This window comes from Falco biarmicus, chromosome 12 (assembly GCF_023638135.1).
Source record: "Falco biarmicus isolate bFalBia1 chromosome 12, bFalBia1.pri, whole genome shotgun sequence".
Lineage (NCBI taxonomy): Eukaryota > Metazoa > Chordata > Aves > Falconiformes > Falconidae > Falco > Falco biarmicus.
The window spans coordinates 6,438,522-6,453,807 of NC_079299.1; the positions used below are offsets into that span (position 1 = coordinate 6,438,522).

Below are 15,286 nucleotides of genomic sequence, written 5' to 3' on the forward strand. Positions count from 1 at the left end.
AAAGAACGTTATGTTTCAAACACTTATTGGAAATTGGTAAGACGTGAGGTATTTCAAAACTTCTGTAAAGCAAGCATTGCTTATGGCACAGGAAAGTCTTTATTTTCTCCAGAGCCAGAAGGTTTTGTTGATTTTACTGCTGCAGAGTAAATCTGATGGTCTGAAAGTGCTCAGAGTCAACAGAATAGACCAAATTTATTCCTGGATCAAAATAGGAATTTTAACACAAGTTAATGGGAGTTTATAACAGGAGTAAAATTGATCAGTCTTGTAAGTGCCTTTATGTGACAGGACACATTTTGAGTTCAAGTTTCTAATGGCTGACAATAAATAAATAAATAAAATCGTCAAAATAAGCACCCACTAAACATTTTTACAGAAGTCGGGCACTATGCAGATAGGACATCAAGCTGGAAAAATCTATTGCTTACACATGCAAGTGCTACAGCCCTGAAAAGCGCCTTAATTCCCAGAGGCTGGAGGAACGGGAATGATAGGCACTGAAAGATCTTGATCTGTTTATTTTTTTCACTGGTCCTTCCATATTTTCTGTTGTTTGAGAAGGTGCCAGTTTTTCTCCACAACATTCTCTGGAGTACAAAACAACAACCTTTTCCCACCTCCACCATACTCAGTCCATAATTTACCCCAGAATTAAAAAGTTTATCCAATTTCAGCTTGCCTCAACACGTAAACCAATGCAGTCTAGGAGCCTCCAGAGCACAATCAAATTTTACTGCAGAGCAGAACTGGAGGGGCTTTTAGAAACCTCAAAGCACTTTACATAGAAATAATATCTACCACAGTATTTAACAGCATTTCTATTACTAAGCCTTCACAGAGAACAACAGCCACTTCCCTGAATTCACAGCACAACTCCAGCCACGGCTAGACTACAAAGGTTCACCAGCATAACTATGTAAACACCATGTATAAAAAATTCAAACTCTTGCCAACCTCAGTATGTTTACAAAGCCCCACGACAAACAGCCATGCCAAGAGAAAAGAGAGCTGCTGTCAGTGCCAGCCCCATTGTTCAGGCAGGATGGCTGGGGTACCTAGAAAAACAGAGGCCTCTTTCTCCTGGCTTACACTGCAGCAGCACCACGGCCTCTGCCAGCACGAGGGAGGCACAGCACCTAACACTGAACTGCTTTGCCCAGGAACAGAATCTCAGCTCCTTCTCTAGCAAGAAACTCTGATGTTCTAAGTCGCTGGAGTACAGAGAGCTACAAATATATTTCTGCTTCCCCATCTGCTCTCAAGGAAACTTGAGAAATCAGAATTTTTTGCAGCAGAAGCCATGGGAGGGATTGTGTACAAACATGCGTATTTTGCATTCACCCTGGACTGCGTATACAAAGGACTTGCTATGTGAAAAGATACCCATTTTTGCAATTAATTCCAAACAGACTAGAGGATGAGCTTGTTTACAATCCAGCAGTAAGCATCAAAATCACCTTCAGGTGTCACATAGTTCTGTCTTCTATTGCAGAGAATTGGTGCTGGTTGACAAATCAACTTGCATGAGATGTCATTTTGACTGGGAGGAAGCCACCTCTGATACCTCTGGATATTTTTTGCTAATAGAGATCCCAAGTTGCTCTCTATATTAAGACCCCCTCAGTTCCCTTGAAAGTGCCTGTAAAATTCCTGATTACAATGAATACAGGGGCCTACAGCTCTAACCATGCTACATTTTTTTCCCAAGTGCACAGGAAGAAGAGAAAGGGCAAAGCGCGTCAGCAGAATTGTAACTCGCGCTTGTTCATAGCACACTCAAAGGGATTGTTTTGCTATTGACGAGTTACTGGAACGCAGCACGCTCCTACCAACCTGTGCTGAGAGGAGACCACTTGGAGCAAATGCACTCAGTGATTTCCCAAGTTTGCTATTCAAGCTAGTTCTCTAGAACTCCCGTGTGTTATTTGTACAGCATAAAGCAACTTCAGTCATGACACATCTGCACCAGAATTTCCTCTGCTAATCACTACTGAGATCTATTGTGAGATGGAAGTTATTAGTCCCTTACACTTGTTCCATGATACAGCAATACAGCATCACGAATGTGGAAGGAGAAACAGGTATAATAAAACTTTTCTATACTTGCAGTTTTCAGAGATCTAAAAAACAAGGTGCCGGTGCTTTTATTCTCTTGAAGTCTCTTGATGCAACCATGCTGGCATGTTGCCTTTACAAATAACTACTTCAAAGGGAGTTCATGTTTTGGTTTGGCTTTTTCCTCTTTTTATGCGACCAAAGGCAAGACCTTAGAAGGAAATATTTCCATTTATTACATCAAGTACTTAGGCTCCAAGACTTTGCTGTACCCCAGGGTGAATATTGTTTGTAGACAGCACTTAAATACCTTAGACAGTACTTTTATCCTAAAGAGTTCACGGAAGAATGTTTTTGTTTTGCTACTTTAAAAACATGTTTTGAAAGAAAAATGTTGGAGTGTGATGGATCCAGTAAATAGCCCCAAAACTAGCTCCTCTTGAAGAAGGTCAAGTGTATCTTAAGAAATATGTTGTTTGCAAGAAAACCCCAAAACCTTCTTACATGTGCTCCTTATTAAAAACACTCCTGTTTTTCAGCATTTTTTTTTTGCATTTTGCTTTGCATTGTTCTCTGTTTGTGCATTAACACCAGAGCTAATAGTTCCACAGGAACAAAGCAATTATTGACATCAAAGCTACTGACCCTACTCCTGCCTTGTCTTCATCAGTATCCAGTAACAGATGCCCCAGAGAACAGTGCTATTTATATTTTAGAGAGATCATCTATGAAAGAGCTTAATGGCAAAAACCCCCAAACCCGCACCTTGTTCTAGTGGTAATCATTCACCTTTGCCTTGCAGCGTTAGAATCCATCTGAAACATGTTACTGGAGAAATACGCAACTGGAAAGACTTTCAGCCTAACATCTGGAAATCCATTTTGGCCCAAATGCTATGCAACCCAGCAACTATGGCTTGAATGATGCACAATATCCCCAGCTCCAAGTGGTGCTATTAAACCCTATCAGTGCAAAACTGCTAGCACGTGGGTGAAGCAGAAGCTGTGAGAGACCATGCTGCTTTCAGACACATGCCAGAGGTGATCGTGGTTTAGAGTTAATAACGTTTTCTCTCCAAGGTTGGTTTACTAGCAGACTGCAAGGTAGCTCAGACCAGTTAACACACTCTGATGCTGTCAGATACAAGGTTTATTGATTAATAATTACTCTGCAGGAGAAATAACAGCTCAATTGAGAAGTGATGTTTCCATTTATTTTTGTTCTGTAACATAAACTCGCGCATTAGGTTTTACTGAAAAGGCACTCCTCTGCTGCAGCGTCTTTGTTTACAGATCAGTTTGCCTGAAGAGCAGAGATTGCAGGTTGCTCTTCCCAACGGATCTGAAGGAAGAATGACCCACTGAACGACTTAAACTCACGGCACCTGTAGCAGGGTCCCTTAGCACTAACAGCCTAGAAGGGACTAAGACATGGCACAGTCCCAGAAGCTTCACCCTCAGTCTACACCCTACCATCTCCAGGCATCACATTTTTGTCATTATATAGCACCAGAAACAGGGAGAAACCGCAGAGTCAAGACATTTGTGTAAGAAAAGCGTACTACTTATGTCGTTTATGGAGCATTATGACAAGCTTCAAAATAGCTTATCAACACAGAAATTGCTTTGCATACGATTGATAACATCTCCCAGGTGAGCATAAAAGGATACATTAACATTGTAGGAAAGGAGGAGAGGTAGGCATCGGATGAAATAAAGCACCCTACGCAGGGAAGCAAATCAAAGACAGGGAATACAAATCCAACAGAGTTTCTGGCTTGTCTCGATAAGAAATTTAGCATTTACATTTTTTATTGCCATAGGGAGGTAGCACATAATGCTATCTCCAAAACAGCAGGAAAAGATGATATCATTCTGTTCCACAATCTTTTTCTAGACTGTTCGCAATCAGAAATTAGCCAGTACAGCAGGAACCCAATTAGAAAACCACAAGCAAGGACAGAGGTCACCTTAAAGAAGGAGAAACCCCAGTCTCTTCCCCAGGGGCACAGCAAAGCCTCTCCCAGTAGTGCAGCAAGCTGCACCCAAGACAGTGTCAGAGGTAGCCTCCATCACCGCTGAGGAATGCCCCACACCTGTAGCCATGCGGCACTGCTCCCTTGAAGTTGTCCATTTGCTATGCCCCTCGGACAACAGTAACAATCAACTGAGAGACAATTTAAGGCTCTGGAGGTACCCTGTATGCATCACCCAAAACGTGTACTTACCTTACCGCAGTTATTTCCTCAGGCACTTCACTCCAGGGGAGTAGCTGAGCACCTTACACAACACATTCCCACCTAACTTCTCTTACAATACTGCGACAGTCAAGTGTTACCAACTCTTCAGTACTACACTGAAATCCAATAGGGATGGAGCCCCAAGCCTAGCTAAGCATAAAAGAGAAGTAGTATGGGGCTAAGTTCAGTTACCCACTTCGCCTCACCCAGAGGTGACATATTTATGCAACTACTGGCCAAGTCAAAGCTCATATCGCAATCATAAATTTAAAGTACTGCAAGCCACATTTTTAAGAGGAAGATACTCAATTTACAAGAACACATATGTAAGCAACATTACTTGCTCTTTCAAATCTATGCCCAAGACATTCTTATGTGCTGCTTAAAAACATGCCTTGTTTATCTCAGTTTTCCTTATATTTCTTCTATTGTGCTTGAAAAAAACCCACTTCCTTCAAAGAGTCTAAAAAAAGCCTCTGAGCTACATAAATGCAAACTGGCAGAACCCGACCTAGAATCCGTGTGATGCCCTTTATTGTGACCTAATGACTATGTGCACGACTCAGGGGAAAGGAGATCTCTCCATCTGCAATAATTTCTGTTTAGGACTCTACAGACAGAAAAGATGCTAAAGGATTCTTACATCAGCACTGCTCAGTCACACTAATTAAGGGTGAAACAAATGTTTAAACTTTCACAGTCATGCATTTGATAGCTACAACATTAAGGTTAGATCGTGCAAAGATTTTATCCTATTTATCCTATCCAGCCTTTAGAGAGATCTTCTTTGCAGGCATGCAGAGAACTAAATGACACAGTCCAGTAAAACAGACTCTAAAGAACATCTCGAGCTTTACTTCAACATTTAATTTCTAATGTCTGAAAAGAAATTATGACTAGCGCATCATTCTGTTTTGCTTTCCACCACAGTTTCTAGCAATAATGAGGTTAACCTCCTCACCCTGTGCCAGTATCTGCATTTTATGGAGCGGGTGGAAAAAAATGCAGATGTACCAAGAGTCTGATATTACAGATAAGGAAAAGAGATCACGGTAATTGTTCCTCAGGCATTAAGGGAAATTCATGCTCTATTTTTAGCTTCACTAAATCCTTCAGTACTGAAGAGTAAAAGGTTGCCTTCCTACCCTGCCATGGTATAATTGCCAATGTTTTGCCTGGTCTGATCTCTAGATAAGACTCAGATTCATCCCGTACTGCTTGGTGGTACAGCACAGCATGTGTCTTTCTGTTTACTGTGGGCTTTTCCTTTAGTCTAATTCCCTTTAAGATTCTTACATGAAATCAGAGGGGGAAAGATCTTCTTTAACCAACAGCTTCACAAGCTTTTTTTATCAGCACTGTTAGAAAACTGTGTTACTAACCTTTAATTATTAACACACGCAGAATTGACGTGTACATAGTGCCTTAGAGGGGAAAAAAAAGTGTGCCAACAGTTTGAAATCTTGCACTCTAAAGTATGTAAGAACAAAGTACATGACAATCTTTCAGTTAGAAGGAGGTGTGGAGATGGAAATGATGAATATAAAGACTGCCAGAGGAAATTTCTGGCAATCTGCAAGACAGTAAGATGAGGTGCATACTCTTAAGTTTAAATTAGGATCATGACTCCAAGTATAAGGGCAGCATGAACAAAAACATGTATGAGTGTGTAATAAGGAAAAAGTATTTTTTCTAGTAAATTGTGACTATGGAAACAGGAAGAGATAGAAAGTTGTTATCTCTCTATGAAGACTTCATTCTCAAAGAGAAAAGGAACTTTGAATGATGAGAGAGGAGGGGAACAGATGGTAGTCATCATTTTCTGTCAAATAACTGCAACACCAAAAGGATGTGCCAGAGTAAACATGTAACAAGAACAATTCTTGCTACTTCATATCTCTCTTAATAACAACTAAATATTTAAATTCTCTGTAGATTCAAGGGCTTCATCTAGAGAAGTGCACTACCTGTACCCACCAGATTAGAGCAATTAACACTCATGATGAAGTAGCCAAGAGGACTAAGTCCTCCGACAGAGCTTTATTTTTGATTCACAAAACATAGCCATAGAATTTGAAAGAAAGACTTGTCTTCTATTAGATGGCAAAACACATCCAGGGTACAGATGCAGTGGGCATACAGAACAAACCAGTAGAGCAATAGTTACATGTCTTCATTGGAAAGTTCAAAAGAAGAAAAAAAAATTGACTGCTGGGTGCAATAAATATAAGACGAATTGCTTGAGGTAGGAAAAGAACGGAAAAAAAAAGTTTGCTGAGCCTTTACTTGTCTTGTGGATTACACCCAATAATCTCCAACAGAGATGTTTCCAAAAAAAAAAAAAAAAAAAAAAGCTGGAGGAATGTTGGAGAACAGCTCACTTTTCAGAGAAGAAACCTAGAAAATGGCTCCTGTTCTTTACCCCAGTAGGATCCCTCCATAAACATGATCACAGACAATTTCCTCAGTCTGGCAAATGCATTAGAAGGCAGCACCACACACTACTGAAAAATGTAACTAACAAAGCATGGCTACCATGATTCCTACAAAAATATCCCAGCCCTGCTGATCAGAAAGCATTTAATCAACAACAATATGCTTAAATATATATCAAAGCTGATAATGCTGCTCTAAAAAACAACAAACCAACCATAAAACCAAGGGTATATTCAAATCATTGTGTTAGCCATCCAGCTATGTCTAGCATGACCAAGGTATTAAAGCAAATACCATTTCAGAAGTAGATTTTTGTGCTTTACTATTTAAGTAAATACCCATTTACACACACAATTGTGCTTTTAATTAAAAATAATGTGTTCAGAGGAAGAATCCAGGACTTCGTCAGTAGCAGCACTCAGAAGGGAAAAAAGTATTTTCAGCATTAATTACCAGCAGACCAAATCTCTTCAGAGAGAAGCAAGATGCTCTACTTTTCAAGTGACTTTTCTTTAGGGACTTACACAGTAATTAGAGAACTATTTACCACATTTGGAACTTGCACATTAAAGAAGACTGCCCTGGTTATGGGATTGTGTGTTGCATGAAGAAAACACTTTGCAGGCTCAACGAAGCAGTGCACACACTACCACGAAGGTGAGGCTTACCTTTGCCCATCTGGCCACAAAATTTGAATACTCCAACTACAGTACAAGAAATGTACATAGGAATATGCAAGATAATCAATTCATTTTGCCTAGAGCTATAAGCTATACTTCACCTACCATCCCCATCCCTGCTTTCCTACTTCTTCACTGACAAATTACTTGACAAACAGTTACTGAAGAAACAAGAATTTCTAGGAGTGTTACCATTCTGGAATTATTACCCCAAACCTTCTTATTTACCTGTCGTAATTACTTAAGAACAAATTAGCCATGTATATTCTACTAAGAAGCCTGAACTGTTTCACAGTGCTTACCATACTAAAACACCGTAGTTCTATGTCTAAACATAATAGGTAGGTCTGAAAGATTCACTGAAACCCTAGACAGACAGACAGGCTGAAAACATGGTATTATCCTACAGAATGACCAAATACAAGAAGTGCGGTAGATCAGCTGCAGGGGGGAAAAGGGCTTTTAAAACACCCAGTAATCCCAAACCTATTCTGGGCAATTCATATAGACAAATTGCATCTGGATTCTGGCTGCACTGGTTATTACCAACTGTGCTCTATTTCAAATTATTTACTTCACACCATGATTGCCCCTACAAAAAAGCCAATAAAATTCTGAAGAAATACCAAACAAGCAGAGGTTAAACAAATAATTCACAAGTTTTTATATATTAATTATATATAAAAAAAGAGGCAGAACAAAGAGTCACAAACTTGACACTGTGCCTGGAACTTCCCCACAAAGGCTTCAGCTCTGACAAAGATCTAATCCCTGTCCTTGGACAACTTCAACTATGGATTGATTTTCAAAGCTGCCTAATTGCTTTTTGTGCCTATCTTCCATCGATTTTCAGTGAGCATTAGCAATCTGTGCATTCAAGTCTGTTTTAGCTTACTTCAGACAGGAGTAATACCCGTTCCAGAGGAGAAGTGCAGCATCTCAAAATAATAGGGCCATCCAAAATATTAACCCCACATTTGTGGCTGCGTAAGTGAATTTGAGACCGTGGCTTCTAAGACTGATCCTGTCTTGCAGGTTCGCCTAAAATAACTAGGCAAGTTGCCTTATTTTAGATAAAGCTATGCTATAAAAATAAGGGAAGAGAAAGCAGCCTAATTCAACAGAATTGAAAAATTAAGCAATGTACTTGATTATGATTATGTTTTAACTCCAGGGCAAAGTCAAAATCTCAACTGAATTCTGACAAACTGAGCCAGACTTGAGGAGGGAGTGTGTCATTTGTAGTCTTTGCAGATTGCTTGGTTTATGCAACAAAATATGGTCATTAAACTTAAAAGGTATTCTTCTCATCCCTAAAATGCTTGTTCAGCAAAGGGAACTATGTATATGGTACGCATTCAAACAATTTTCAGGTTTTGCAAACGACCCACAAACAAAACAAAAACAAAAAGTCTCATTCCATATGCCCATTTAGACACGAGTAAAACAACAGACCAAAACCAGATTAAACCACTTCTATACCAACTGTTAAAGCTACTTGTAACTAAACCAGGAAAGCTGGGCAGGTTTCCAACAAACGCTAAATAAAATCGTTGTTTCCATAAGTATTTTTCAGCAGGTTATCCGGGACCTTAACCTGGACAAACAACCCCGCTCCAGCAAGCCCTCAGGGAACGTCCTGTCTGCTTTCCCTTAGGATTTTCCAAAAATCAACCCAGCACCCCGCCTCGGCCCACTGCTGTTATTCACCCTGCCGTAACACCCGCTGTGAACAATATTTTGATACTACAAGCTGGCAGAGGGGCACACACTCTTTAAACAACGGTATTTTAAGGCAGGTAGGCAGAGAGCCCACTTCCACCGGTCCCCGCTCCCTCTCTCCCGGTGTTCAGCGTCTGCAGCGCTCCGGCAGGCGACGCCGCACGCCGAATAACCTGTAAAAGTGATTTAATTCACTGCACGGAACGTTGTGGCCGACGTTCGCCCGCCGCTCCCTCAGCGTCGTGCCGCCGCGGCTGCGAGCGCAGAGGCGCCGCCTCACCCGCCGGCGGGAAACTCCTCAGGCGCGGCGCGGGGCTTCCCTCAGCGCCGGGGAAGGGGGAACGGCCGCCGACCAGGACCTCACCGGCGAGGCGAGGCGAGGCGCTGCTCTCACCGCACGTTACGCGCTGCGGAGGGCGCCCCGCCGTGCAGGGGGCTTCGCGCCTGCCGCTGAGGCGAGGCAGGGAGCAGCCCGCGGGCTCCCGCCGCACCGCGCCCGCTGTTACCTGCCGCGTCCGGAGCACGCCGGGCCTCGCCGCGCCGGGGCCGCCCACCGGCGTGCCGGGAGCGGGGCACGGTACCGGCCGGGCCTCTCCCGCCGCGGCCCGCTGGGAGATGTAGTTCCCGCCGCGGGGGCGGGGAGAGCCGGGCCGCGTCCCAGCCGCTGCGGGGGCCTTGCCCCGGCCGGCCCCGAGCTGAGCGGGGCGGCTACGGCGGCCGAAGCGGGAGGAGGAGCGGCCGCCAAGGGATTTCCTGCCCGTGGGCCGGCTCCAGCCGCGGGGCGTCAGCGCCCGCTGTCCCCGGGACGGGCAGGGCTGGCGGCTCCCGTCCGGCGCCGGCCAAAGGCGCGGCAGCTACCGGGTTCGGCCGGGCTGCGACGCACAGGCGGGCACGGAGCGGGACAGCCTGACGGCGATTCCCGGCTGTAACGCCAGAGTCAGGGCACAGCCAGGCAGCAGCTGTGGGCGCCACGGGTGAGCTTCCCAGGTGGCTTCCCGGTCGCTGCCACCGGCGCTTCCCGCACGGAACACCGGCGGCTACACCCCAGGTACGGCCCGGGGCAGCACAGCTGAGCCCGACAGCAGGACCGCGCCGGGAACGCAGGGAACAGGGCTGCGGTCTCCCTGATCCAACACAGCACCGTGCAATGGATACAGTTCTCCAAGGCCTGTCTTCTAGCTCAGAGCCAGCCTCAGCCGGCCAAGCTATACCAACAAATCCCATCAACAAGAACAAAACAAGCAACTTACATTCTTTATCAGCTCTTTGAGGTTTTTCCATTCGAACTCAGTCATCGATCTCTTCACCCCCAAGTTCCAGTCTTACTTTTTTCGTCACCTCCACACCATCTCAATTCTCTCGTTTGGATTGTTGAAGAGAAGTCTCAACAGAGACTCGTGATCACAGATAACCATTCCTTTCACATCTTGCAACCTCTTCTGCCCAGCCACCCCAGCCTGCTCAAGCTGTCCTTTGCCCAAAGAATATTGGGTGCAGTTCTCATGCTGTTTTGCTATGAGCAGCAACAGTAGCTAAATTTAAACAGGTAATCTTTTAAAGCAACATGTGCTTAAACCGCTCGGTAAGTCAGGCTTGCCTTTTTTTGTTCATTTCTTTTTCCACACTAAACATGCTCGCTGAGTGTCTTGCCCCTTCTGGGGCATCTATATATCTATCTACCTACCTACCAACAGCTCCATACTACTTTTCTTGAGACTCCAAAAGCGTTAGTAGCAACCCATCTTTCTTCTGTAGGACTACAGGGATTTCACAAACATACAAATAAGACTGTTGAATTTCGTAGTAAAACGTAACTTTTATAGGATGATAAAAATGCAACTGTATTATGTCCCACTATCACAATGCTTTATTATAGGTACCATATACTGTATTTGACTATTTTAGTTAATGAAAAATTGCATTTCTTCTATCCCCTATTTGTAATAAAAATGCCAACTCAGATCTCTACTTAGCCAGTAACTCCAGCCTCTGTAACTTCTATAAAGAAGTAGTTTCATACTTTACCCAGGTTGTCCCGTGTTCTCAAAATGGGTGTCTTCAGTCATCCAGGAAGGCACCCTGTTACCTCCTTAGGCCCTTCCAGTTCTTGTCATGAAGTGGCCAGGGTAGTTTAAAGCTCCTGCTGTGGAGATATCACTCTTACGTATGCGTCTTCCTGTGGATGTTAACCCTCTTAAATTGCCAATTCATTAAATATTATATTTCTCTGTGCTTTAACAGTACTGAACATATGCTGCTTCTGGTTCAGGAGCAGAACTCTTAGGTCCTGTGGCAGCAATAAGTAGCAATGAGCAAAGTTGTTACCTCAAACATAGAGAGGGCAGAGGAACATTACATGTGGTTTCGTTCTTTACATGCATTCCTCCTAACTGGAACCATTTTGGCTGTTTATTGTGAATATTGTACAAGTCCCACAGCCTATCAAAGGAACACGGGGCGATGCAAATACCGCTAAAGCCCAAAGGGCCAGCCGTGCCCTGGGGTACACCAAGCGCAGCACAGCTAGCTGGTCGAGGGAGGTGGTCCCACTCTGCACCACCTCACGACTGTGTGCAGTTTTGGGTGCTTCAGCATAACAACATAAAACTACAAAGAAGGGCAACTAAGATGGTGAAAGGCCTCAGGGGCAAGACTTACAAGGAGCAGCTGAGGTCACTTGGAGAAGGCTGAGGGGTGCCCCCACCACAGTCTACAACTTCCTCACGGCAGGGGGGCAGCGGAGGAGAGGTGCTGATCACTTCTCTCTGGTGACCACTGATAGGACACGAGGAAATGGAATGAAGCTGCCGGGGGAAGTTCAGGTTGGACATCAGGAAAAGGTTCTTCACTGAGAGGGTGGTCAGTCACTGGAAGACTCCCTGGGGAAGTGGTCATGGCACCAGGCTTGTCAGAATTCAAGGAGCATCTGGATGACACTCTTAGTCGCATGGTTTAGTTTTATGTAGCCCTGCAAGGAGCAGGGACTTGAGATAGTCTATGATTCTAAATAAGAGAAATGGCAAACATTAGCAACTCCATAGTCTGGCATTTCTTGAAATTATTTTTGCTTTAGAGTCTTGAGCTGAGGTAGAGGAACATTACGCAGCATTATACTCACCTTTAGAGCAGCTGGAGTTTGTTACAGCAAACAGAAATTAGGGGGAAGATATGGCCATGACAGAAACTTAAGGGACTGCTGGTGTGAGGGGAACTGCAGCGAGTTTGACAAAGATCCGTATAAGCACAGAGAAACGGACAGCAGATGTGGTTGGAGAACAGCTTTTATCTTATAATTAAGGAATGATTTTTTTAAAAACAAGATATTTATGACAAATTATTATGGAAAATTGCTGATATCTAATCATTACGAGTTGTAGACCAGCGAAGAGTCATCAGCCAAATCAAACAATGTCAAGTAGTATGCAAACCAAATTACAGGGAAGTAAATGAATTGCTACAATCTAGGTACATCCTCCAACACAGAGCTTGAGCTGAAGGATCTTCTAATTACGTAAACCCTAAGCGCTCTTTTTGATATCCAGAAAAACTATTTTCTTATCCAATAATAGTATAAGGAAGTCAGGCATGCAGTTTATAACTAATGCCTCTGTGACACCTACACACATACTCTTTGCAAGTGTGACAACGCAGGATCTCCCTGTACTGAAGCTCAGATTTGAGAATGAAATCCTCTATTAACACCCACAAGTAGAAGGTGGTAAAAACGCAACTGTGTAAAAACCCTCTTCCCCCAAGCCAACCAAAAAGTCACCATGATCAACTATACAGGGGAAAATAAGAGGAACACAAAGATCTGAAGAGAAAGAGTAAGTTTAAAACAAATGAAAAATAAGAAAGGACTGCAGAGTCAGAAAAGAAGGAAGCTTAATACACAGAAGAATAAGGAAGGAAAACACTCTTCTCTGACTGTGAAATCAATAGTCCATTCTCACCACCAGTGAAAACACATCCAGAAGTGTTTCAGTATTTGTGTTTCAAGGGTTGGCCACCTGGATGTATTCTGGAGGCACCTTAAATTCTTATTTATTGGATTGGAGCTGCTGCACACTGAACCATTATGATTGCAGTCACATGCCTTTCCACATGCTGATTCCTTCTTAAGCCCCTGCCCCAACATCAATACAAGAATTACAACCCAGTTCTATACATTCATGATATAATCCTCACCTCGTACCATGTGCTCAGTTCCAGTTGCTCCACTGGAGAGGCTTATCATTGTTACAGGCCTTTAATGAAAGTACCACCTTCAGTCTTTGTTTCCAGACTTTCAGCACTATCCACATGAATTAGAACGATACAGAAACAAATTCAGACATATCTAGTTTTTAGGTAAATATTGCATGGCATGTACATTACAGAGCATTTAATGGGACAGATAGGAGGTTTTTACAAGCAAGTCAGGGAAATTACAACGTGCAAGTTATTTAGGCTGTGGTTCCATGGCAGCCTAAGCCTGCTGTCTCTTTAGCTTCCATCATTATCCTTACCCTTCTTGGGAGCTCTCAACCCTTCCATTTCTCTCCCTGTAGCACACATTTGACATTTTATGAAGCCATCTCAGCACATGAACTAGGCAGGATACCAAACCACCAGCTCTCCAGAACATTTCAGGGGTTTTCTGGTGTGCTGGTAAATTGAACTGGTTCAGCTGAGGCTCCGAGGCACGCTGGAATCAGTGCAACAGAGACAACAGGGATCAGGCAGCCAGCTGTTACACTGACCAAAGGCAGTACTGACTCTCAGTCTTTGCACACTTACTAGATGATTAACAGGGAATATTGCTGCAGTGGTTAAGAAGCTATCTGCAAAGCAGCTGTTTGCTCTGTTAAAAACATGGGTAGTTATTTGCCTGTTTAAATACAGTCAGGTGTTACGTGGGTCTGCTGCGTGACCAACACAGAGGAGGTTTGCCTCTGGGCACAAACGTACAATCCCTGGTGAATCTTGTTTATTTCTTTGGTTACTGCCCGCTGCCATACGGTAGCACTGCCACAGCAAATGTGTTTTAAAAAATTAAATAAAAAAACCCCAACCGTCAATCACTCACCGAAAAGGTCAGTTTTCCTCCTGCCCCCAAATTTAAAAGGTATATTTTATGGCAATTTAAAGACACTGACTTTCAGACTGAGATGTCTGAGGCATTAGTTCATCCTCCTGCCTGCTAACTCCTTAGAGGAGCAGATGCCTTTGGGAGGGAACATCTTTAAGCCACACAGTTAGCTTGCCAGAGCTCATTTGTCAGTGCCCTGAGGCAAGCCTTTCATCTTTTAGCCACATAATGATAGCAGAACTGTATTATAGATGGCTGTATTTACATGCATGAGCAATCCAGTTAAAATATGTATTTTTGCTAGCCAATGCGAGCAGCAAATTCACGTTTGCTCACTATCAGCCAGTAAAGCCATTCAGTAAGTGTCCCAAAAACTCAACCCCCTCTCCAAGAAACCGGTCTTGGAAATCTTGCTGTAAACACATGCCTATTCTCAGAAAGATTCTGCTCAGTAGAAGCAGAACAATGTAGACTAGTCCTTTTACGAACAGATACCACTTCTAGACAAAAAACAAACTCAACATGCAGACACAACTTCAAAAGAAATAAAAAACCCAATCTCTTCCAGACCTCTCGGTATGACTGATGTTTCAAGTTCTAACAAAATGACTACGAATTGCCACAGCAAAGGGGACAGAAGAATGAGAGCACAGAATTAAAATTTGCTACAAAAACAAAGCAAAACATCCTCAGAGCTGGTCTTGATTTAAATAAAACCCACTTTCATAAATAACAACACTGCAGTTTAAAAGAAACACTATACTCTTAGAATGTCAATATTCACAACATCTAGGCACTATCTGTACGAGGAATACCAACAGGCTGAGCACACTGGTTCTTGCCAGACTGGGCATTTCCACGGAAGAGCACTCAGAGGTGGCACTCATGACTGAAGAGGTTTTTAGAATGGCAAAAGTAATTGCATTCCCATTACAGGACTCCAAGAACACATACCTGTAACTTACTTTGCCACAACGTAAGAAAAAAAGCATGTAGCTTCACCAGAAACAAAGACTATGTTCTACAGCAGGGCCTGTACTTGCATGAAGGCAGTTAACTCTGCTATCATGCTGTGACCAT

General features: G+C 43.3%; 1 protein-coding gene across 9 annotated transcripts in view; it reads right to left on the bottom strand.

The window, feature by feature from the left end:
* The window catches only part of EPHX1 (epoxide hydrolase 1), a 34,508-nt gene extending 23,842 nt beyond the window's left edge, over positions 1-10,666 (bottom strand). For 3 of the 9 annotated variants that reach the window (XR_008825006.1, XR_008825005.1, XM_056357660.1), the window contains exon 1: positions 10,386-10,631. Coding sequence is in view for 3 of the 9 variants with exons in the window: in XM_056357660.1 (XP_056213635.1) it covers positions 10,386-10,416 (31 nt within the window). In the remaining 6 variants the exon portion in view is untranslated. Of the gene's footprint in view, positions 1-2,106; positions 2,359-9,308; positions 9,382-9,415; positions 9,606-9,641; positions 9,775-10,385 lie in introns of those variants that run through there. The other 6 variants (XM_056357659.1, XM_056357665.1, XM_056357661.1 and 3 more) reach the window with 6 other exon arrangements.
* Positions 10,667-15,286: the final 4,620 nt, after the last annotated feature.